Source organism: Somniosus microcephalus, chromosome 8, assembly GCF_052327205.1.
Source record: "Somniosus microcephalus isolate GS21.2 chromosome 8, FLI_Smic_1.0, whole genome shotgun sequence".
Lineage (NCBI taxonomy): Eukaryota > Metazoa > Chordata > Chondrichthyes > Squaliformes > Somniosidae > Somniosus > Somniosus microcephalus.
In genome coordinates, this window is record NC_140994.1 from 37,841,469 (window position 1) to 37,867,005 (window position 25,537).

General features: G+C 45.5%; 1 protein-coding gene across 12 annotated transcripts in view; it reads left to right on the top strand.

Moving 5' to 3' along the window:
* The window catches only part of LOC147113459 (uncharacterized), a 364,793-nt gene that overhangs the window by 155,666 nt on the left and 183,590 nt on the right, over window positions 1-25,537 (top strand). For 10 of the 12 annotated variants that reach the window (XR_015079214.1, XM_085994578.1, XM_085994586.1 and 7 more), the window contains 4 exons: window positions 1,142-1,255; window positions 8,765-8,890; window positions 22,480-22,614; window positions 24,338-24,436. Coding sequence is in view for 11 of the 12 variants with exons in the window: in XM_085994578.1 (XP_085850704.1) it covers window positions 1,142-1,255; window positions 8,765-8,890; window positions 22,480-22,614; window positions 24,338-24,436 (474 nt within the window). In the remaining variant the exon portion in view is untranslated. The remainder of the gene's footprint in view (window positions 1-1,141; window positions 1,256-8,764; window positions 8,891-22,479; window positions 22,615-24,337; window positions 24,437-25,537) is intronic. The other 2 variants (XM_085994584.1, XM_085994585.1) reach the window with 2 other exon arrangements.

A 25,537-nucleotide genomic window follows, 5' to 3' on the forward strand; every position in this document is an offset into this window, starting at 1 on the left:
AAAAGATGACTTTTTTAAACTACTTGTTTTCTTGAATTCCTTATATATTCAGCTCACTGTAAATAAATCATATTCGCACAACGGCCCGATTTTTGTTGACTCTTCGATGTCTGGCTGTTTGTGCCACGCCGGTTTGATGGAAGTGAGTCCCAAGGCCCAGTAGCGGGGCCGCCACGGGCCGGACCATTTAGGTATAGGCTCCCAAAAACAGGTGCTCCAGATTTTCTACCCCTTAGTATGACAACAATGGTAATGATTAACATATTACTGACTCAACATTAAAACTATATTACCAAAAAAAATTAATCTGGTTGAAATGCAGTAACTTCTAACGTGGTAGCGGTTCTACCACTGTAAATCATATCTACAGCAATGATTTATCTGTCTGAGTTTAATGAGGTTTTCTTGTGCACTTTCTAATCTGTATGCTTACCAGCGTTCTCTACTTAGCATTCTAGAGACCACTACTCTTCCAGATTTATAGGATTATAGAAATCATAAACAGCCTATTTATTTGCTACCTCCGCCTGCCCCCTTTTTAAAGTCCCTATATGCACTATTCTCTAACTGAGAGGTTAGGTAGGTGATCATCTATTCACAAGCCCTGCCAATGTTACTCAAAGACAGTATTTCCGATTGTGTGGAAGTGTGCGTTTGTGTATGTGAGCAATGTGGGCAAACATTTTATCTGATTTTCCCTTGGTGGGGAAGGAGAGGGGAGCAGAGGATGCCAGCCAATGATGAAGAACAGACAGTGTGGCCAACTTTTCCCCTCCCTAATGAAGGGATGCCGAGGCCAGTTGTAGTATCCCAGTATGGGAGGGTATATTTTCTCATTTGCTAATTTAGCAGTGCGAGTGTGAAGTACTCATGATGACCTTTTTGCAAACGTCAGTGAACGGAGGAAAGTATACCCCAGTACAGAACAAAGGATTGAGCCTGGGATCATTCTTGTATTGTATGTCTGAGTGTTACACCACATGGTGCATTTACCCAGTGAGTCATCAAGTGGACTGCAAGTTGAATTTTTCAGTCACAAATTAGGTAAAGTGGAGAGAAGTGCTGGATAACTTTGTGAAACAGTTTGCACGATCGTTAGTTCTGTAAAATCACAAAATATTTTTTGTTCTTTCTCTGCTAGTGTATCGTCATCTTGTGAAAAACAAGAAGATTCCCCACATCCTCTGTTTGCAGTTACTCCTCACACTGTTTCTGCTGAGACCGTACAAGAGTCCTCTGAGCAAACTATTAACAGGTGCTGAACTCATACGCTTTCATTGTGATTATCCTCTACTTTACTACCTGTGTAATCAACTGGATGTACAAATGATTCAGTGGAATCACACTAGGCTTGAGCACATTGAGACAATCCAAACCTGTGTTTCGGGCCTGCATCTGGACCTTGTTTTCAGATCCCTTAATCTTCAGTTTAGATTCCAGCACCTGCTTTCAATGTTGTAGCCTCCAGATTTGGATTTTTTTTTTCACCAGCCCCAATCTAGACCTCCTTGTTGTTTTTTGCAATAGTCACTGTATTTTTCTCTCTGAAACCTGACCCATTTAATGCCTTAAAAGGACTGCCTTCAAGAAAAAGTGTTTGGCATATCTTTTCATCTTCTAACAGACATGCAATGTAACGCTGTAAATTGCATTACATGGTCATGTTCCTGAAACCACTGCCCATTTAAATGGCTATAATGGGGCTGAAGTTCCACAGGAGTTCCACTGGTCTCCTGCGAGAGTTACGGAACCCCCACGGAATTTTGGCCTAAATACTTTAACAAAATATTTTGTGAGTGGCAGTATACATCCCACTGTAAAAGCATCTTTTCCTGTCAGCTAACCTCATCATGCCCTAATGTTGCCACATAATGTTATAAATTCACCGCTTCCTGTCCGGTGTTCTGAAGGCAAGCATGTGAGAAAGTGCAGCAGCTGTCATGGAATACTGAATGTATTTACTCTCCAACAAAATGTGCACAACCCTGATCCATCCCTAATTTTCTCAGTTTGTATGTCTCGATCGGAACAAGTCATGTAACTCTAAGGGTTGGCCTGCTTTAAGACCTCTACTGTTGTGTTTCTCAGCCAGCTGCTTGGAAGTGTGCAACAGCAGCCCAACAAGTTGATTCCCATCTGATTTTCCCTTTGCCCCTTACGGAAAGCTGGCATGCCTCTGCTTGATGCTTCCCTGCATGACACAGCGCAGATTGAGAATTGAATGGAGCAGATAATTACTTCTGCTTTTTCGCACACTGTGTTGCTATATGTTGGTCCAATGTAAAGCGCCAACACACTGTTTCTATTGGACAGTGGCAGAGTAACAATGAGGCGCAAATTTAAAGAAAGAACTTGCATTTACATAAAACCTTTTACGATGTTCCAAAGCGCTTTACAGTTAATGACGTACTTTTGAAGCGTCTCGGAAAACACAGCAGCCAATTTGCACAAGCAAGGCCCCACAAACAGTAATGAGATAAATGACCAGACAATCTGTTTTAGTGATGTTGGTTGAGGGATGCCAGGCAAACCCCTCTGCTCTTCAACTAGTGCCATGGGATCTCTTACATCCACCTGAGAGGACAGATGGGGTCTCAGTTTAACATCCCATCTGAAAGAGAGTGCATCTAATAGTGCAGAACTCCCTCACAGAGGGTGGTTAGGATATGGAACTCTCTGCCTCAAACATTTGTTGAAGCAGAGTCCATATTTCTTTTAAAAAAGGAATTCGAGAGTTGCTTGAAAAAAAGGATATGGGTAGCAAGTAGGAGAGTGGGATTATATGTGGCGAGATATTGGTGCTTGATGAATTGAATGACCTGTTTCTGTGCTGGAACAATGTATGATTGTTATCTCTCATGTACATTTTAAAAAAATGTCAAAGTTTAAAAAAATTGGAATATGTTTGTGGCTATAGCACACAAGAGAAATTCAATATTTGGTTACCATAGAACCATAGAAATTTACAGCGCACTTGGAGGCCAACTTGGCCCATTATGTCTGTTCTGCCTCATTGCTACAGCAATCCAAAATTAATCACACGGCCCTGCTTTTTTCCAATAGTCCAGTAGCTGCAGGTTGAAGGGGTACTATTATACTTTGGGTAACAGGAACAAGTACCTTTATAGTATAAATGAGCAGTCAGCAGACCCCAAATTTACTACAAGCTTTGCATTGCACTGAGCCACGTCCGCTCCCTTGGCGATCTTTTAATATTAATATTTAATATTATGAGCGAGTGGACGAGAGCAGTAACTCTCCTAATGCTAAAACTAGTCCATACGGTTTAAAAAGTTGAGTATTTGATCATTTATGTCTGTACATACCCTTATTATCTTCAGTTTCATTCGGAAACACATATGTATCCAGCTCTTCTATTCAAGAGGTTAATAACGTGGCATTATCTGAGGGTTGCCAATTCTGGTTGAACCTAATCCTGGAGGCTTGGTCACATGATATTTGGTCACATGACATTCACTGCTGTCTGCAAATGTTAATGCTTTCACTTAATGGCTTGATATCTGCTTTGCTGAGGGTGCCATTGACTGCCATTGAAGGCTATAATCTTAAACTTTTACGGTGGCGGTCGAGGTGCGCAGTCACAAACCATAATAACAAATTACTCTTCTCCCGGGCTGCCAGCAGCGGCGCCCAGGAGAACGCTCGGCAATTCCGGGAGACTCCCGAACAATCTGGGACCTTTGGCAACACTTCTGCTTCTGCTGAGAATCCACGTATCCCTTAGAAACATGTAACATCGAAAGAATACCATGTACCTTTGCTTAGAATACAGGATTTAATCCTAAACATGCAGGTGGATAACATACTTGCATTATTTTTTGCAAGTTATCCAACCCCTGATACAGGAATAATTAGATATTTTAGGCAAAAATATATATTACTTTCTATTTGTCTTTAAAAAGCTGCATTGTATTTAAGTTACATTTTGTGCACAAACTGCAGACATGTAGTTCAGTTCAACAAGGAAAAAGTAAAATGACAAATGAGTAAAAAATCTAACACATTTGCAACTGGAAAGAAGTGAACTCACAATTCACAAGAAAAGGTTAAGTTCCGAAGGCCTAAAGTGAGACATTTTAATTGCACAGTCTAATCTAATGTGACAGCTGTTCTAAAATACTTTAAATCATTCTAGTTCCAGCTGCGATCTCATATCTGCATATGTCTGCAGTGAGACTGGGACATGTCAGCAGCCCTGTTGGAGCCTGGTGACTAATCACAATGCACTCATCACAAGAAAAACAAACAAGCTTTACGGTGCTACATATTGGAACACACCTATGCTAACATAACCATCGGAATGATTAAAGCTACATCGATGAATATTTCAAACTCTTGTTTACACTTTTGCACATTTCTGTTTGCTGCTGCACAATGTGACCAAGGATCTTCAATAAAGGTCAAGCACTTTCAAGACTCACACATATTGAACCTAATTAGCAAATCCCATAATACACCATTTAAAGTGTTTCCTAATCATTATAGTGCTGTCTAAGGATTTATGGCCTCACCCATAATGCTGAGCAGCCATAACTTCTCATATGACATTATCACTTTTTTAATCATGACTTGATATCTAATCATTGTTCAATTTTTTAAACTCAATCAATTGTCATTTTTCCCTGCAACTTTTAAAGACGAGTGTATTTCCACTACAACTGTAGTGTTGGTGTAAAGCGGATTTATCTCACACCGAAGCTGCAGTCTGCATTTGAACTATTACTGCAGCATTGGCTTGACCCAACACCAGAACAAAGTGGAATGGGACTCCCTGGAGGAGGGAGTCTCACGTCTCTTCATTCTAGAGTCTGGTCAAGACCTCATCACCATCAATTTTATAGACAGATGATATAGCGGATCCCGCTGACCTCTGCGCCAAATTCCCAACATGTTCTTCTGGCTCATGAACCTCCGCGACAGGAGTGCAAAATCCTAAAATCTACCCCACAGGGAAGTGGTGCAGGTTCAGACCCCCATGCTGCTGAGATCCTCATCCCAAGACATTGTAGGGATATTTGGGTTGCAGCAGTTACTTTTTCACAGGGAAGAAAGGAAAACCAGAAGGAGAATCACACCTGGGCTTCTTTAATCCAATTACTGGTAATTGGGTAAGAGCGGCATTGCCGGAAGCCTGGGTGGAATCTGTCCATAGTTGGTGCACGGTCCAAGAAGAACGTGGAGAAAAATGTACCTTGGGGTGCTCAGACGCCACTCATTTTTGCACAACTTATTCCTACTGACAAATCCATCTCTATCGGTACTATTACTACACTTAATAGATAATTCTGAAAAAACACAAACCACAACAAACTGGCAAATATCCTTTACGTGTCAACAGCAAACACACATTTCCATATTACAACTCCCTCCTATGAATAGTAAGTACAGGTAGACTACCCTTTATCCGGACTTCCGAAAACCGAAACCCTCTAAAAACCGAAGGTTTTTTCGTTCAGCGTAAGTCGTGCGTACGAACGAAAAAACCTTCGGTTTTTAGAGGGTTCCGGTTTCGGAAGTTCGGTTAAAGGGTAAGTCGTGCGCACGACCCCCCGCCGACCCCCCCGGCCCCGACAACCGCCGACCCCGCCAGCCCCGACAACCGCCGACCCCCCCGCGGACCCCGCCGGCCCCGACAACCGCCGACCCCCCCCCCTGCGGACCCCGCCGGCCCCGACAACCGCCGACCCCGCCGGCCCCGACAACCGCCGACCCCCCCCGCCGGCCCCGACAACCGCCGACCCCCCCCGCCGGCCCCGACAACCGCCGACCCCCCCCGCCGGCCCCGACAACCGCCGACCCCCCCGCCGGCCCCGACCCCCGCCGACCCCGACTGACTTACGCTGAGCGTCAGCGTAAGTCGTGCGCACGACCCCCCGCGGACCCCCGCCGACCCACCTTCCGAAATCCGAAATTCTCCTTTATCCGAAACTCGGCTGGTCCCGAGGTTTTCGGATAAAGGATAGTCTACCTGTATAGTGGAAAAATTGGCCTGGATTTTCTTTTGTCAAACTGCCTGCTCTCGGGCAGTCCCAGAATGGTGCAGCAGAGAAAATTCGGTGGGGAGGCCTACTACTGAGTCCTTGCCCCTAAATCAGCCAAACAAAATCTCCAACCCACCCCCAACTCCTCCCCCACTAGAAGGGATGCCGCTGGTCGCCCTACCAAATTTAAATGACAGTGAGGGGATGGAGCTTGGGAAACCGGCTGCTTTCCCTGTCTTCCTGCTGCACTACAGTTTTTGCATCATTTTGAGGTTCTGATGCAAATGCTGTGCTGCAGCACCACAGGCCTTTCCTGTCTGGTGGGCTCCATCAATCTCCACCTATATATAATTGATTCCACCACAAAATACTTCAGTTCATTTAGCTTCATTAACTTGTAGTATGTCTCAGATACGTTTACTCATCTGGGTGTGGTCTTCTGGGGTTGCAGTTTATCAGCAGCCTCTTCCTGTCCACACATTTTTATCTAGGACATGACAAGGCGTCAGTGTGTGGGCGTTCAATTGCTGAACAACCAGCCTTTGGAGCCAGTTTTCAGGCATTGAAAACCTAATTTTTATTTAAATTGTTCCCATCTCTGTGTGCTGACCAGCGGGAGCATGAAGGAAACAGGAAAGCGGTAAGTAAAGGGTTCAACCGTTTTGAAAGGTTCAGAAAAGGTAGGTCAGACAGAAAACAAGTAAAATTAAAAGAGAATGGAAAAGAGAATAACCGGGCAAGCAAGCAGAAGTAGTGTTGAAAATGTATTTTTAAATTAAATATTGTATTTTGAGTGTTGATTTTATTTCTATAGAGTTAATATCACTGTGATAAAGCTACTCATAACAGTAACCAACATTTATTTCAATGTCACAGTACTTGAGCTTAAAAAACCCCAGTTTGCTCCAAAAGACAGACATTCCCTGGATCTAGCAGCAATCTAAGTGTTAATACAGACAAAATACAAGTCCCAAATGTCCGTGGGCCTTCCAGTGCACTACCACTGTACGTTGGGCAGGAACATGGCAGAAGGCCAGTGAATTAGGCTGGAACCTGGATAATGCGGGTCCAGGCCTGTGCTGTTAATATCCATGGGGCCATGTTGAGGCAAAACCTCTGTCTACCCGAAATATCATTCCCTGCATCAGGGGGTCATGGCCGGACAGAAGGGACTTGCAGGCCAGGGGTTTCCTCGGTACCGTCCTGGGATCCGATGGATAGTTGGTACACTGGATGAAAGCTGGTATACCAACCTCCCGGCCAGTGGAAGACAGATCTAACTGATAGTCTAGGCTCTTTGGCCTGGACCCCCAAACTAACTTTGAAGATTCTGCCAGCAGATTGCTGGGTCTTTGAAACTTTTTCGCAATGCTGAGGTTGCCACAAGCGCTGCCCTGAACTGCTTCTCCCATGTCCCCGCTATGGCGGGCGCCCAAGATGCACCCACAGTGACACAGGAATATTTAAAATTGGGAACCTCCCCCACACTGTGGATACGCTGGCAAGGCCAGCGGTGGAGGGCCCCAGCGGGCGGATCCCAGCACTCACACCAAGATCGTATTTCTGTTATGGCAAAAACGTGTTTGCTTCAAATATCATCTCACAGATGGCATTTTATCCAGCATCACATTTTGACTATATTTTCCACTGTGCTTTATGTATACATAGAAGATGGCAGACCCAGCAGGGATGCTGTACCTAAGGTGTCAACTGCACCATTCCGTAGCATTTTCGGTAAGAGGTCAGCCATGACCATGGTAATATGCAGTGGTTTACCTCTGAGTGGAGTATAATACCACTTTGCCACAAAATGTTTTAACAAAATGACAATTTACTATGGCTCAGTAAAATGTTTATCTCAGTTGGTGAGATTTGACCAACAGATTTTGTGATGTTTCTTCTTTGCTTGCAACTGTGCTCTTTCCCTAACCTCAGGAAAAACTTACCTCTATATTTTAATACGCCATGCTTCTTGACATCCAAACAAAATTCCGACACGCTGATGCAAAAGCTCTTCAAAACCTAATCCAAACAAGCTCATTCCAATAGAGCTTTGTGCTGTTGAATGGAATTATGCTTTGATTATATTATTGCAGTAAAATACAAAGTGAGTCAGGTTTGATTGTAGACCCAATTATAATTACAGTTAATAAAATGGATTTTAAAATATATTAATCTCTGTTGCTAGCATTTAAAGTAGTTTCAAAATTGGGCCAATAATAGGTTGATCTCTACCTGCAGTTGGCTGAGATGGATAAGGTCAGGATTTCCTTTCCAGTGTTAAATTTTACTGTTACAAGGTAACCGTACTGTTAATTACTCCAGTTGGAAGTCAAGCGACAACTGATGAAATTCATTACAGTTGAGGTCAGTCATTTTGAGGACATGGTAACTATACAACTTGAACCTTAAAGCTGGAACTCTTCATTCTGATATTAACATTCTTACCACCATCATGAACCAATTTTCCTTTCTGGTTTTCCGTTTTCAATAGAAACAGCGCATTTTGAGATTATTTTAACACAATAATAAACTTACTTCTAACTGTTGCACTTACAAGGTTCGAGGTTCCAGAAACCCAGCCTTTAGTTAAACCCACCAGTAGTCCTTTCCATTTTCAATCAGTTCATCTATTGGAGATTTCCCGGCTGAATTGGTTAGAGGATGAATATTTGTTCACAGGGATGAAAATATTATTTTATCTCTATTGCATCACTTTAAAAGACACTTATTGGTTTTTATTGTCATTTCTGTGTTACCAGTACTTCTGTGCCTTGTGACATCAAAGATACGGTCTGTTCTACTCTGCTATCGGATCTTCCTCTTCCCTCTTCTTCGCGGAATGATGCTATATTTCTCCAGGATGATGCTGAACAGTCTGTTTTAAGGTACTGCACATTTATGTGCAATGGTACAATCTTATTATTTTTGAAAAAGCATCTTGTTTATCTGTATTCACATTAGTGGCTTGGCTTAATATGTGCAATATTTTTCAAAGCTCTCAGCTGGGTGGCTGCTTGATGTAAAACATATTAGCGTTAGACAAATAGTTATTTCCTGTCAGTCAGATGACAGATGGCTTTCCATTCACTTCCACCCAAAAGACTGCGTACTTTTCACTACAAACCAACTTCGAGCCCTTCCAGGCAAATTGATACAGGGACACAGCGATACCTCCAGCTTCCAGCTACAATTTGAAGGAGCACTGCTCGGAATTAAGGGTGAAATCCAACCAAATTGAAAACCCTGTCTCATCAGAATTTGTCCACTTTGGATGAATTAATGGATAATCTAATTTGGATCATTTTGATTTTGTTTCGGCTTGTCACTTTAAATCAACGGCAGTATACATGAGCAGGGTCCTTTTCCTTTTTTAGTCACTGAGCAGCTGTAATCAGTCACTGCAGCACAAGAAACAAAGGTCAGTCTTTTCTTGCATATTTATATTTATAATTTACGCTTGCCATATACGTATATGCAGATTCCTGGCAGTCAAACATGGTGTTTGATTCCCAAAACAGTTGGAAAATTTGTCTGTATTTTTCCTTTTAGTTAATTTAAGGGGAATTAGGGGGCTTCCAAAAATAATTCCAACTTTAATTCCAAAGAAACCCAAACTTTTACTTCTAATATAAATGGTTGGATGCTGGTAAAGATCGCATCAAGCATACAAGTGTGGTTATGATAAAAGCCATATATAGCATAAAGATCAGAAGTACAAGAGCGATGAGTCATGCCTGAGCTGTGCAGGGTTTATTCCGTTGGCTGTATTTTCAGGACTGAAAGACTGATAATACAAATTACATTGTCAGTCCAGACGCATTTTACTACAGATGCCATCATACCAAGGGAATGCCTTGTGTTTCTAAATGCCTTGTTATTCAGTGCTGTGTTCTAAAATTAACTTTACTGGAACAGCTGCCAAACAGTTTATTGGGGAGCTTCACTGTAACTTGAATAACTGTTGCAAGTCTGACTGAAATATTGTAGCTCTGCTCAAACTTCTTCAGCCAGATAAAGGGTACAGTGTGTCCTTACAGACTATAGGAAGAATCACCTTCTACGCATTCCAATTATTTTTGGCTGCAATTTACCACTCATCCAAAATAACAATGTACAGTAGTCTGCAATCCTGCTTGATAATGTACTGCAGAATAAAGTCTAAAGAAGTCAGAAAACAGACGGAATATTTTTTTCAATTAGCTTTACAAGGCAGTACGCTGCTGTGCACCACTACCAGCGTACACAAAAACAGCATTTACACAAAGAAAGCCTTGATTCACAGAGTAGGTGCTTGATCTTATTGTGGATGAAGGGGAGTGCAGTCATAAGTAACAGCCACGAGGGATGGCATGAGGTTACTGAGCAGTTAAGTGCAGTTTTTGGATCAAAAGCATCTGGATGGATGTCAAGGAGCAAGTGACGGAAAGAAGGCAGCCAAGGAGAAGATCATATTCAACCTAATCTGAAAAAAGACACCTGCTGAGGTCACAGTGTCTGCATTCTTTTCTATCACATGCTTGGTGGGCGCTGGAAACTATGATGTGGGAGAGGGCACTACTGAATCTGGTATGTGACTATCTAGTGTACAAAATATTCACAAAATGAGTTTCAAAAATATATTTATTTCTGAATAATGTATGTATGTCTTATGTGATATGCTTATTAGGAATATGCAGCATCTCATTTTTATTCTTTAATATATTCTGTAAGTATCTTGAATTCTCTGTATAAAGCCCAGGATGTCCATTAGAGATTCCAAGGGCATCATTTTCCGTGAAGTCACTCTGAAGATCCACTAGCACTAGCCCCAAACAGCATCGGTAAATGGATCAGCACTCATCACTAGCACCAGCATCAACATCAGCTCAAGCACTTTCTGGCATGAGTACACACTGGTGCTGAAGACAGTGGCCTAGAAATTCAGTCGCGTTTGCGCCCACTTATTGGCTATAGAGTGGTTTGCGCCGGAAGTTTTTTAGCGCCCGAAATTCAGTTGGTCCCTAACATCGGCGTTAGCCGGTAGCGCTGCGCCGGCACCGATGACGTCATCGGTGTGCGCAGCGCCCCGGTTCCAATGCTATTCCATGCCGGTGGCCAAATTCAGTTGCGGCCGCCTCGCCCGTAGCGGCCGCAAACAGTGTTTGAGAAACGGTGCCTTGCAGCTCCGAGAGGCCGGCGCATAAAGTGGAGGGGCGGCCGGCCGCTTTCCCGGCGGCCGCCTGGCCGCACCTCCCTCCCCGGACTCCTGCACCACCCCCCCGCGGCATTGGTGTCTGACTCCCGCGAGCCCGGCACTTCTCCGTGGTGCCGGGCTCATTTGCCGGGGGAATCCAGCGGCGATCTCACGGCTGCAGGCAGCTCCTCCTTAAGAGAAGGAGGAGGCCTGCAGTACCCCAGCCTGCCGCACCGCATCGGGTGCCGCAGCGGCAGCTGGACGCCTGAAACTGACTTTCATCGCCCCAAACGAGGCGGCCAAACCCTGCAATAGCGCCCGCCTCCGTCTTGGGGCGGCGCAACTGAATTTCAGGCGGGCGCTACGGGAATCCGGGCGAGCGCAAAATTTCGGGCACTAAAGACCTGGCGCGGCGATACCGAATTTTTAACCCAGTGCCACTGTCAGAAGAGGAACCATTTGTTACTTCCCTTGTCAAACTCAAAAGACAATGAGACTGCTCACAGACTAAAGAAGGTTCAGGAAGGAAGTCCATTATTTAATGTGGAAATAGGCACTAGAGACCTACAATTCCCAGTGCAGCAAAACATGGAGAGACTGGATTCCATCTTGCATAATTACCCACTGAGCCATTCGTTGGTTAGCATCATGACATTGTTGTTGTCAAATGTAAGCTTAGCTTCCTTTGGAGTAATAGCAGGATTCTGGGAGTTCTCCATTGAGATGACCGAAGGCTTCAGTGTCCCTGAGGTAGAAACAGCAGTTAGTGGCACTGTCCCATCTGGAGCTCATTCTCTCACTGGAGAATTGGACATGTCTAATGCTAGCCCTAGAACATCTCCACTTAAAATGGCCCCGATTTTCTGGCCGCCGTTGGGCGGCTTTCCATGCGGCCGGGGGCCAAAAAGTGGGTTGGGACCCCCCCCGCCTGATTCCCCGCCCCGTCCGACTTTTGGACTGCCGTTTCCCCGCGCCCTGCTTCAGTCCCGGCCGCCGCTGGCAGGACTGGTCATCGGAGCACTAACAAGCAATTATCTGCTTGTTGAAGTTGATTTTCCCGTGCCGTTGCGACTTTGGGGCTTTCCCCACCTGAAACCCGCCTGCGGGGAACCCCGCTGCTGAGAGCTGGCGTGAAGCTTGCTAGCTGTCAGCTGCAGGTAAGGAGAAGCTGCGATTTAAAGGGCCAGCACTTGTATGTTGAAGGACCTTGTTGTTGCAGGTTTGGGGCTACTTCTTCAAGGCTTAGGCACAGCTGTGGAAGGTTGGAGCCTCACACACTTCTCCAATGCGATCTCCTGGGAAGCCCCTCTCGCCACCCTCACTCAGCGCTTCCTCAGCGGAGGCATCTACGAGAAGCGTGGGACGCCTTTTTTTCCTTCCCTTCTTGCCATTAGAGGATCTCCAGCAGCAGAGGCGGCAGCAGCAGAACCAGGAACAGCATGATGAGCACCAGGCTGCTGCTCACTCACCTGAAGTTGCACAGGCCAGAAGGGGCCAGCGCTTGGAAGTGGCTTGAGAGCACCTTGCTGTGCTTTAGGGGGCCATGGGGACCCGTATCTGCACTGGCAGTCCTACTCAGAAGGACTTCCATGAGGATCTGGTTTCTCTGTTCAACAGATGGCCAATGCTCCTCAAGAGATGTCATTCTCTTATGAGCACTCACCATGTTTTCCGTACCCTGGCGAGTTATCTCCTGCATGGAGGTTGCCAACCTTTCCGTGGTGATGCGTTCATGCGCCAATGACTCCACAAAGGCTCTGCTCATGGTCGCTATGGACTCCTCCATTCGCTCCACACTCGCAGTGACCCTGGAGACAAAACCTGCCAGAGACTCCTGCATCTGTGCATGGAGATCCATCACCTCTTCTCTTGCGGATGGACCCAGAGGCAGAGGGTCGACATGCAGCGCAGCTGAGCTGAGCTGGCAGAGTCCTGCGCCCTCCGACGAGGACTCTCCACTGCTGTCCCTGTCTCCAGAATCTGCTGAGGCTCACTTGTGAGCTGTGAAACACCAGGTGACAACACTACTCTATGTCCCGAAGGTCCCCCTGAGGTGTGAGTGTCTGCGCTGGTGCTGGGTGCACTTACTTCTGCTGACGCTGCGCCCTCAGAGGTTGGAGCTTCCTCTGAGGAGTCTGGTTGCACAGCCTCTTCCTCCTCCACAGTGAGGACGGGGGCTCTGGATGGTACTGTGGGGGAGTAAAGGAAGGAGATAGAGATGTAATGCCAAGGTTCTTCTGGTGACTCCCAGCGAGTTGGCATCTGCTGACACCTGCATCCATGCAGCATTGGTCTCAGTGGGAGGCCTCTTCCTCCCTGACCTAGGGAAGAGAACCTCCCTGTGGGCCCTAACCCCATCCAATAATGCCTGCAGTGAAGCTTCGTCGAATTTGGAGGCAGCTCGGGGTCTGGCACTGCCCACAGCTGCTGCAGGCTCCTCTGCTATCCTGTGTGGTTCGTTTGGAAGCCTTCAGAGGATGCAGTGCTTGCTATGGACCTTGAAAGCACCACGAATGATGACATCATACTGTGGGGATTTCTGACTCGAATTCGACAATTAGCAAGGCTTCTCACATGCTGGGAATTAATTGGCCTCTTGAGGGAAAATTGCATGGCGCTGACTGACACTTTTTTATGTGTGTCAGAAAACCCACATTCGGGGAAATCCGACCATTCCCCACACAAGCCGAAAATCGGGGCCTGAAGTTTAAAGTTTACAAAGTCAGCCAATTGAGCACACATGGGGAAGGAGCGCACACAGGCTGGATAAGGTCGATACAGAAATAAATTAAGTAAAGTTCAGCAGACACATCCATTTTTGTGAAATAAACTTACTTGACTTAATATTATTGTGTGTGATTGTCATTGATTTATATCAATTTATATCAAGCATAGTTAAGGGCATAACATAAACTAGCTTCAGCTGTAGTTATTCAAACTGAAGAAGCTTCAAAGCTTTCAAAGGTTATCTTGTTTATGTTATAAAGTGACTTTTGGTACTGGTGAGGACCTACAAGTTGGCAATGTGGTGAAGTCTTCTGTTATGATGTCCCATGTTAACTGATATTGTTAACGATTCTCTCTCCTCAGGTACTGTCCCCCTCTCTTTCAAATCTGCCATCGTCACCCCTCTCCTCAAAAAAACCAACCCTTGACCCCTCCGTCCTTGCAAACTACCGCCCCATCTCCAACCTCCCTTTCCTCTCCAAAGTCCTTGAGCATGTTGCCACCTCCCAAATCCATGCACATCTTTCCGGGAACTCCTTGTTTGAATCCCTCCAATCAGGTTTCCGCCCCTGCCAAAGTACCAAAACGGCTCTTACCAAAGTCACAGATGACATCCTTTGTGACTATGACAAAGGTAAACTAGCCCTCCTCGTCTTGCTCAACCTGTCTGCAGCCTTTGACACGGTTGACCACACCATCCTCCTCCAATGCCTCTCCATCGTCATCCAGCTGGGTGGGGCTGCACTCACCTGGTTCCATTCTTATCTATCTAATCATAGCCAGAGAATAACCTGCAATGGCTTCTCTTCCCACTTCCGCATCGTTACCTCTGGTGTCCCGCAAGGATCTATTCTTGGCCCCCTCCTATTTCTCATCTACATGCTGCTTCTCGGCGGCATCATCCGAAGACACAGTGTCATTTTCCACATGTACGGTGATGACACCCAGCTCTACCTCACCACCACCTCTCTCGACCCCTCCATGGTCTCTAAATTGTCAGACTGCTTGTCCGACATACAGTACTGGATGAGCAGAAATTTCCTTCATTTAAATATTGGGAAGACCGAAGCCATTGTCTTCGGTCCCCGTCACAAACTCTGTTCCCTAGCCATCGTCTCCATCCCTCTCCCTGGCATCTGTCTGTGGCTGAACCACACTGTTCACAACCTTGGTGTCAGATTTAACCTTGAAATGAGCATCCGACCACATATCCGCGCCATATCTAAGATCGCCTATTTCCACCTTTGTAACATCTCCCATCCCTGCCCCTGCCTCAGCCCATCTGCTGCTAAAACCCTCATCCATGCCTTTGTTACCTCTAGACTTGACTATTTTAACGCACACCTGGCTGGCCTCCCACTTTCTACCCTACATAAACTTGAGGTGATCCAAAACTCGACTGCCCGTGTCCTAACTCGCACCAAGTCCCGTTCACCCATCACCCCTGTGCTCACTGACCTACATTAGCTCCCGGTTAAACAACGCGTCGATTTTAAAATTCTCATCCTTGTTTTCAAATCCCTCCATGGCCTCGCCCCTCCCTATCTCTGTAATCTCATTCAACCCCACAAACCCCCCCCGAGATATCTGCGCTCCTCTAATTCTGGCCTCTTGAGCATCCCTGATTATAATCACTCAACCATTGGTGGCCATGCCTTCAGTTGCCTAGGCCCTAAGCTCTGGAATTCCCTGCCTAAACCTGTCCGCCTTGCTACCTCTCTTTCCTCCTTTAAGAAGCCCCTTAAAACCTACCTCTTCGACCAAGCTTTTGGTTATCTGCCCTAATTTCTCCTTATGCAGCTCGTGTCAAATTTTGTTTTATGACACTCCTGTGAAGCGCCTTGGGATGTTTTACTACGTTAAAGGCGCTATATAAATAGAAGTTGTTGTTGATGATCATTATAACGATTCCTGCTGTTATGCCATATCTGTTCACAGGTTGGAGTGGTTGATATTACCTGTGCTTATCAAACTTCACATCGTAGGGTCTTGGGAAATTTTTGTATGCTTTTTAGGTGGCATTTCCTGCATGAGACTCCAATGTGTGCAAACAGAAAGGTTCCTAATCTAACTCTACTGATGGCTCATTGGTAAATCCCCTAATGTAGCACTAAGGCATATAAGCAGATGGTTCCAGGCTTGATTCCTGTGCTGAGATAACTGAACCCAACTGGGAGAGCAACACTTAGGCCGCGATTTTGCCGGTGTTCGGAGGGCAGGTTCAGAGGCGGGTCAGGTGTTAAAGTTGCAATGATTGACGGCGAGTTGGAAAGCCGCCGCAAACCTGCCTCCGTCTGAGGTTCAGGATTGTCGTGTCTGCGATCTCACAACAGACCCGACACCAAGCAGCGGGTAAGGGATTTAAGGCACTTAACTCCTTGTTAAGTGCTTGTTTAGAGCTATATTGACAGCTTTTTGCAATTTTCCAAGTTTTGTGTCGGGTTTCACGAGCCAGGTAAGTGTGTCGGGAAGACCAACGAGCTGGAAACTTCACAGCTGCAATTGCAGTCTAAAAGCTGCACTCTCAAACCTGGTCAATTTCAAATGTCAGAGGTTGGTGATTTAACAATTTGAGTGACACATTGGCTGCGATTTTCTCAGCAGTGTCAGGATGGGGACAGGTCACCTGGTTTCTGGGTTCCAGTCCTGCCCCCAGCTGCCTCCACTCTGCAGACGTGATTTTACCTTGATTGGCCTTGTTAAGCCCGCCCTGCGGTCTTACCGGCCAATTAACAGGAAGCGGGTCTGATGACGTCATTTGATGACGTGTCATCTGCCGGTTTCCTTAAAGAGACCATGCACAATTTTATTTTGACAGTTGATTTTTCAGTGTTTGACAGCATTGAGGTGCTGAAAACACTGACAATCAGTGCACAAAGGTGAACTCTTGCACTCAAGCTCTCCAATGACTCCCGCCATATGCTTATGGAGGGAGTCACAGTATGTAGGGAGATTCTCTTCCCTTCCAAGGGCGGAAGAGACCTCCCCAGGACACCAACTTACCTTGCACCTCCACCCAACCCTCTCTATCTACTTTATCACTTCCCCATCTCACTAGCCACCCCTCACACTCACCCTCATTCTACTGCAATCATACCAACTAACAACACACAAGGGTGGGCACTTGAGAGGTTTAGCCAATGTCCATGTGAAGTTTCTGGTAATGTGTTGTCATACAGTGAAATCTCTTTTTCAAAAAGTGCTCCTTATTGGACAGATCTGAGCAGGGAGAAATGTCTTACTGAGTTCCAGTGATTGTTCAGTCATAACTCCCCTCCCCCCACCCCCCCCCCAACCCCACCCCGCTATAGTGATGTGTGTGCATGGAATGGCTTGGACATTAAAGGGATGCTTTACGATGCTGGTGTGGGATGGTGTCAACCTGGCGCATCATGTGGTAGCCAGGGTTTACAGCATCAAGGGAAGAAAGTCTGGCCATGGTGTTGCCATCGCTGGCCCCCCGGCCAGCAATGTTGTCAGGGGCTGATGCCCTGTGTCCAGTGCAGCATCAGGTGATGGCGGAGAAGGTTGGTGATGTTGGTGTTGGCGGAGAAGGTTGGTGATGTTGGTGTTGGGGATGTTGGTGTTGGGGCTGATCGTGGAAGGATTCAGAGGACCAAGGTCTGATTGTTTCATTGGCTCCGATGTTGCTGGAATAGATGGCAGCTGCAAGTGAGATGACAGAAGCGATCTGTCACTGGTGAGAGAGGGTCTCCCAATGAGGTGGCACTGGACATACAGTTGGATTTAAAAACTTGTAAGCGAAAGAAATCTGTATATGTATAAAAAATGCAGTAACCAACATTTTCTTTGCTCTGAAACTCACCATGTGCAACATGACATCCTTGACACCACTTCTGCAGCTGTCATCTTTTTACAAACATCAGACCAGACTCACAACACGCCACACTTACCTGGCGTGTTGTCCGGACGTCGTAAAACCCGACCCAGAAGCTGGAAAATCGAAAAAGACCCTGAAAATTGCTGACAAGTACCTGTTAATAGGCAGTTAATTGCCTTTAATCCGTTTCCCACTGCTAGATGTTGGGTCCATTCGCAAATCGGGGATCCAACACTTGGGAAGGTTGTGTGGAGGCGGGATGACGGTGGGTTTGGAACCTGCCATCAATCAAAATGATTTTAACCTCTGACCCAACTCCAAACCCGCCCTCTGAGCTCCGGCAAAATCATGGCCATTCTGTGTTTAGGCTGCAAGTATGTGGTGTTAACTCTATATCCACTGTCACCTGCATTGCTGGACATAAAAAGCACCCTTAGCCTTCACTGTACCACCTCATTTGGCAACAATGTCAAACATTCATGCAACATTAATTTATTACAACTTAAGAAAAGAACAGAAACTTCACAATGAATTCTATCAGAACACCCAAAATGAGAACCCTTGTGCTTATTTATGTGTCAGCTTTCTCTTACGTGTGCATCTACGTTGTGCTCCCCCGTGGCTTCAGCAGATGTAGAGACAGCCTGCTCGCCTCCCTGCTGTGCCTGCTTGGACGTCTTTGGCAGTCATCCTCTGGGTTTTGGTGCCTGTGAAGGCCCTGCCAAAGTCTGCTCCTCCTGCGGGTGCACAGGGGCAGACTCAGCCATCACTGCTTGGGTGCTTATCTGGGGCTCTGACCGATGGGTTGGCAAGGGGCTGGAAGTTTGAGTGCTGGGAGAGGAGCCCCCACTTGCATATCGCCTCCCACCACCATCCCTCTCATGGGCCACCCGCACTTCTCTGCTAGCAAGTAGCTGGAGAGCACCCGGGAGGGGCGGCTGGTGAGCAGGCCCGGGCGTTGGGCTGAAGATTGTCGGACAGGAGGAATGGTGGAAATGGAATGGCGGCGCGCACAGACGCAGCGGCTTTGCTTCTCCCAGGATGGTGCTATTTACGTTTAATGTTAATGTTATTTGTACTGGACTCATGGGAGCTTGCAAGATCACATTTCGTTGTTCATGTACTTGTGCATTGTACAATGACAAGAAAGTTGAATTATTATTATTATTATTATTATCAGTGGGGCCACGAGGACCCGTCTCTGTACTGACAGTTCTCATAACGGAAACGTCCATGGGCCTCTGGTTCCTCTCCATGATAGATGCTCATCTATCCTCCATAGCTGACCATTTATCTAGTAGAGTCACCATGTTGGTTTGAGTCTGGCGATTTATGTCCTCCATGGAGGTTGCCATCCTTTCCATGGCGGTACTTGCATTCACCATTGCGTGCACAATGGCATTGCTCTTGTTTGAGATGGACTCCTCCATTCTCTGCACACACGCAGTCACCGTGGTTGCAAACTCAGTCAGAGCCTCCTGCACTTGTTCCTGAAACTCCAGCACCGCTCTCTTTCTGGATGGTCCCCAAGACTCAGTGTCTACATGCAGCTGAGCAGAACGTAGAGCGTCCTGCAGCCTCCGACGAGGACTCCCCACTGCTGTCCCTGTCTCCACCATCTGCTCTTGCTCACCCGTGCATTGTGATACACCAGGTGACAACACTACTCTATCTCGCGAATGACTCACCTTGGTGTGCGTCACTGCACTGGTGCTGGATGCGCTGATTGCTGCTGACGCTGCTCCCTCAGAGGATGCAGCATCCTCTGAGGAGTCCTCCTGCTTTTCCTCCTGGACTGTAGGGAGGTGGGCTCTTGTTGGTCCTGTGGGAGTGTAAAGATATGAGTTAAACATGTGATATGTAGATTGCTGACACATCCCATTGTGCACACGATGAGCATTAAATTTCTATTGACATCGGATGCCATATGTGTCACTCATGAAAACCAAATAAGATGGATGGAGAAGCATTCTGTCAACAGGTTGTTCAACTGAGCCCGTCTCTCTGTCCCCCACTTCGAGCTGTTCCACTGATCCCATAATTTCAAAAGCCGCCTCCTCAGCGTTGGTCGGCTACGCCATTGATGGTGGTCCTCCTCCTGTTCTCTCCCTCTCCCTCTTATTGTGGGATCTCTTTTCCTGCAAAGAGGGAAAGAAGTGGAGTTTCAGTGACAGTGATGGAATGAGTACATAGAATGGATAGGATAGATGTTTAGAGGGAGACTATGATGGAGTGGGTTCCCATTACCAAGTTCCTTCCTTTTGAGTTGGTAGTTGTTGTCATTGCATAACCCTGAGGGTGAGTGTGAGGGAGTGTTAGATGGGGAAGTGATTCTGTAGATGGGGAGGGATGGTTGATGGTGCAAGTGATGCTGGGTTGAGTTAGGATGTGCAGGGGGTGGGTTGGCAATGCAGAGTGATGGGGAAGTGATGACAGACATAGCAGAATTAAGGTAAGTGCGCTTTTATACTCACTTTTCCTGTGCACAGGAGATCATTGAACCTTTTTCTGCACTGGACCCAGGTGCGTCTTACCATGGACCTGGCACTGACCTCCTCAGCTATTCGCAGCCAGGCTGCCTTCGTCTGCTAAGGAGATTTCCTTCTTCCATGTCCTGGGTATAGGACCTCCCAACAACCTTTGACTCCCTCCACAAGAGCATGCAGGGATTCCTCGTTGAAGCGGGGAGCTGCCTTCTGTCTCTCTGAAGACATAGTGAGCAGCAGCAGCAGTCAGGAGCAGCAGAAACGACTTCAGATGTAAATGTGAAATGGCCCCCTTAAATACTCCGGCTGCAAACGCGTCAGCAGAGCAGCTGAACAGACCCGCACCTTGTGATGAGGGCGGGTAACCCACACGGCGGGCAGAACTAGCCCAACTAACCAAAAATTGTGTTAGCAGGCCGGCTGGGGCCGGCAGCGGATCCGGAACCCGCTGAGCACCCTTCCCGATGCCAACCCGCCTCCACGGAGAAAATCGTGGCCTTAGTCTCAGGGCCCCGAAAGTAGAAAGGGAAAAATGTTGCCATAGTTCCTGCTTGTGATCACTTTCCTGTATTCCCTGCTGGAAAGTCCATGGGGTAGATTTTTGACTTCACTAGCTGGGTGGGTTGTATGTCCGGCTTGATTTGCATTCCATCAAAATTAATAGAATGAAAAATCAGGCGGGTTCCGTAAAGGGTGTGAAGTCCGCCCAGCCCGATTACTGGCCAGGCGGTGAAGGTGAAAATCTACCCCTGTGCATGTATGGATGTCAGGCGAGAACTGGATCCAACTGAGTGGGGATAGCCTTCACAGTTGAATATTCTGCTGAAATTCACTGTCTCGGTTCATGCGTGAAGAAGAGACATTTGGTTGAGATACCAGAGGGCTGCCGGCGACTGAGGAATCAGATATGTCTGAGAGTCAGCGCCTTCAGGAGAGGAAAGGATAAATGGCAAGGAAATTGGAAAAGGAAAGTCATTAATAGAAATAGCCGTGGATATTAATCCTCAATAACATTTTTATACAAAACAGGTTACAATATGGATCCTCCTGCAATTTAATATTTAACTAACAAGTTAGTACTAACCTGCATAGTACACAAGTATGATAGCAAAATACTGCAGATGTTGGAAATCCGAAATAACAACAGAAAATGCTGGAAAAACTCAGCAGGTCAGGCAACATCCGTGGACAGATATTTGAGTTGACGTTTCGGGTCGAACCCTTCTTCAAAACTGGAAAGAAAAGATAGATCGGAGGCAGGGCTGCGATCGGATAAAAGAAACAAAAGAAGTAAAAAAGAGACAATAAAAGGTGTTAGAAGCTAGACGAGATGGTAATAGGCTGAGATTGGGTGTAAAGTGTACTGGCAGGGCAAGGGATAGCTGCCAGGTGTGAGAGCAAAACAAAAGGAAAGGGGGGGGTGGTGAAAGGAGTGGAAAAATTACAAGAAAAAATGAAATAGGGGCTGAGGTTATGATCCGAAATTGTTGAACTCGATATTGAGTCCGGAAGGCTGCAGAGTGCCTAATCGGAAGATGAGGTGCTGTTCCTCGAGTTTACGTTGAGCTTCCGTGGAACAATACAAGAGGCCAAGGACGGTGAGGTCCGAGTGGGAATGGAGCGTTGAATTAAAATGACAGGCAACCGGAAGCTCGGGGTCACCCTTACGGACTTTTGTTTCGCTCTTTTGTTTCGCTCTCACACCTGGCAGCTATCCCTTGCCCTGCCAGTACACTTTACACCCAATCTCAGCCTATTACCATCTCGTCTAGCTTCTAACACCTTTTATTGTCTCTTTTTTACTTCTTTTGTTTCTTTTATTCTTTTGTCCGATCGCAGCCCTGCCTCCGATCTATCTTTTCTTTCCAGTTTTGAAGAAGGGTTCGACCCGAAACGTCAACTCAAATATCTGTCCACGGATGTTGCCTGACCTGCTGAGTTTTTCCAGCATTTTCTGTTGTTATTTAGTACACAAGTATGCCACACCTGGTCAGGTCCATTGGTAGCTTTTAGCATTCACCAAGGATATAAAGGCATCATCATACAATTGGTCTCTCTTGCTTACAAATTTTGGTGAAATCACTTGTCAGTCATTTTAATGGTACAGTGGTGTCTTTTAAGATTTTAATCATTTTTGATTGCTGTATTGAATAATTGATAGCGTTGTTGTAAATTGTAACCAGCAGGTTTTTAGGAAGTTAAAGCATGTTTTGAGATGTATTGTTGATCGTGTTTTTTATGTTTCAGTGTTTCTGTGCCTTGTGATTGTGGAGAACGCGTCGATCCTCTTCTCCCATCCGCAACTTCTTGTTCTTCACCTCTGCAATCTGATGGTACAGATGAGCCACCCACTGATACAACACATCTGCAGAAAGAGCTAAAGTATGTGGTGCAAAATTCATATCAACAATTTTATTATTCTGAGTGAGGATTGTTGTGTTTTTAATGGGGCCAAAGTAAGAACTATTAGAATACAGGAATCATTTGTTACACAGATGTGACACGTGATTTATGTGACACAGGGTAATCTTTTTATTGTCATGTTTCTAGAATTTAAAAAAACCTGAAGCTGTATATGATCAAGTTCGGACATGCAGTCACAATTCACTGTGCTAGGTGCAGTATGCCACTGACTTAAATCTTGTAATGATTCAGAGACACCGTTCTTTTCATCCTTCAGCAGTATCTGCATGTAAAAGCTTTCATTGAGTATATATGTGAAGATATCTGACGGACGCAAATGTTATCATGAGCCTGAAGAGTTTGATAGATTTACAGAGTGCATTTGTTTTGTTTGCTTTTCTTTGTGAGAGGTGATAGTTCTATCAAGTGGAACATTTTCCTTTGCCTATCTAGTACCAGGCACCCTCGGGCAGTGCGGTCAGAGTATTGCTACAATACCTTACAGGAACCTTAAATTTCACCTGAGCTGTAGCCTAAAGAACAGCCTACTCTACATCTGTGTAACATTTCTATTCTCTAAGCTCTCCATCCCCAAGGCCTAATAAGATACATGGATTCTATCTATCTGGCTGGAGAGAAATTAAAGTACAATAGCATTTTACTCAGCTTCCCAGTGTGCCAGAGGGCTGATTTCATGAATGCATATTACCAACAGAAGCCTTGCCAGTTGGTACCATGCACTAGGCATTTGGTACACGGTCCATGATTTTCCATCTATTATACATTTTACAACTTAAAACAATTCAGATGTTTTGAAGAACAGTGTCCTGGATTTTGCAGTCAGCGGCAAAGTGATGGCGCTCACTGCTGACCTCGAATGAAGCTGCCCACAAAGATTTAGCGATCTCTGTGGCGTGGATTTCACCTTTCTTGATGTTAATTTCATTCTGGCACCATGTATAGGAGATCGCCGGCATCCAGCAACAGTGATGTCATTAAGCAGGCTAAGCAGCCAATCTCACAGACAGCAAACCAGGAAGTAAAAAGCACTTTTTAATAATTTTTGAGAGTGAAATAAAAATTGCGACATACACATGGGATTAAGGTAGAAGCTGAAATAGCATAAACAAGCTTTAAAAAAAATTATTCTAAAAATCTATAGGAATTTGTATCATAATGGAGAAATTTGACATTCCACAAATATAAAATTAGTTTTCAGGGCCAGAACGGTTGTTCAGCAGTAATTATGACTTAGTATGCAGTTAAAAACCCAGTTACACCTCATTCAACAAGGCTTAACTTTTTGGTAGGTTTTTAACAGTGAGATTAGAGTGTAAAAAATGGAAGTTCATGTCAATTCAAGTGATTTGTAAGATTTTTCATCTGCGAGGACTTCAACAGCGCACTCTGTGGAGGAGCAGGTAATCACTGGCAGCAACTTCTGAATTTCCGCATTTAACCGTGCATGTGCTGGCCACCAGAAGTTGCTGTCAGTTTCACACAGTAATGACAGTGAACACTGACAGTTTCGCCGTCATTACAACCACAGATTCTGGGCCATTATGCTTTGCTTTTGTTTATTGATGATAGTATGAACTAGTTCATAATCTATGAGTAAAGTACTGGACCTGCATATTTAAACCTGTGAATCTGTGCCACAGCAGATGCTGGTTCTACTCATGTTTAATCATCTTTTTTCCAGCAATACTGTGTATAGTGACACCGCAGAGTCAATTCCTCCTTCTCCTCTTCCTCTATGCAGTGATACAGATATTCTTGGGGTTGAACACATTTTAATAAGGTATTGCAAATGTATACAAAGGTGTGTTCTGTGGCATTCAGCCTCACTTATGAAATAAAATGTTTATTTGTTTAATCTATATAACTTTGCCACTGTTATTATGTGGTTATTATATTTATTTTACCGTTATTTTATCTGTGCTTTATTCAGTCATAAATATATTCATTATTTGTTACTAGCAATACTGTGCCTTGTAACACCACAGGCCTCTTCCTCATGCTGTAAATAGTGATGCAGATTCTGTTGGGGTTAATTCACAGGTAGATTTGATAAAGTACTGTAATGATTTCCTGTAATTGTGTAGAATCCTTAGCTTGGTCGTTGACCTCATTATGTGGGGACATATCTTTTATCCCTTTTAATGCTCATTACTGTGTATCACGATCTTACATCCTGCTCAAGTTGGATTTTGGTTCGGTGGTAAATATTCAGAAGTATCACAACACCTGTGTAATAAGACAATAGAAAGTTAATTTGTTTCAAGGTCAAACGATGACAAGGTTATACGTTTGTTAAATAAGTGTTTCCACTTATCCTGCTCCTTTATGGAGAGAATACAAAATCTGTGAGCCTATAATGCAGTCCTGGTGCAGAGCTGCCAGGACCACTGTTCCTTAGCCACTGGCCACACCTGTGCCCAAATCAACCCACGTTACTCAATATTGTGAGGTCAACTTATTAACACACCTGACGCATAGCAAACACTGGGAGTGTGCCAGTGACCAGAATGTCAGGTGCCAGCAGCCAGTGAAGGGCTGTTGTCTGCTGAAAAAGTACTGCTTTCTTTTGTCCAGCTGTGGGCCAGTATGTCCCTAATTGAAGTATGAACTATTGAAGGCCTCCTCAGACGTGGGCAGCAAAGTAAGAGTGGTCCTATAACAAGGAGAGAGGCACCCTAGACTGAATTTAACATTTTTGAAGTGGGCCTCTCCTGAAGCACCTGTTGCTTAGGCAGTCCACTAACTCCATCATTTTTGGGGCTTTGTTCACACTTGGTGCGCAGGGTCCTGTAGCCCTAGGTGTTTCCTGCTAATATTCCCTTGTGCTCAGTGCATTGGGCACTGAGCAGTCCTCAGGCTTCTGCACCTGATAATAGGGGGC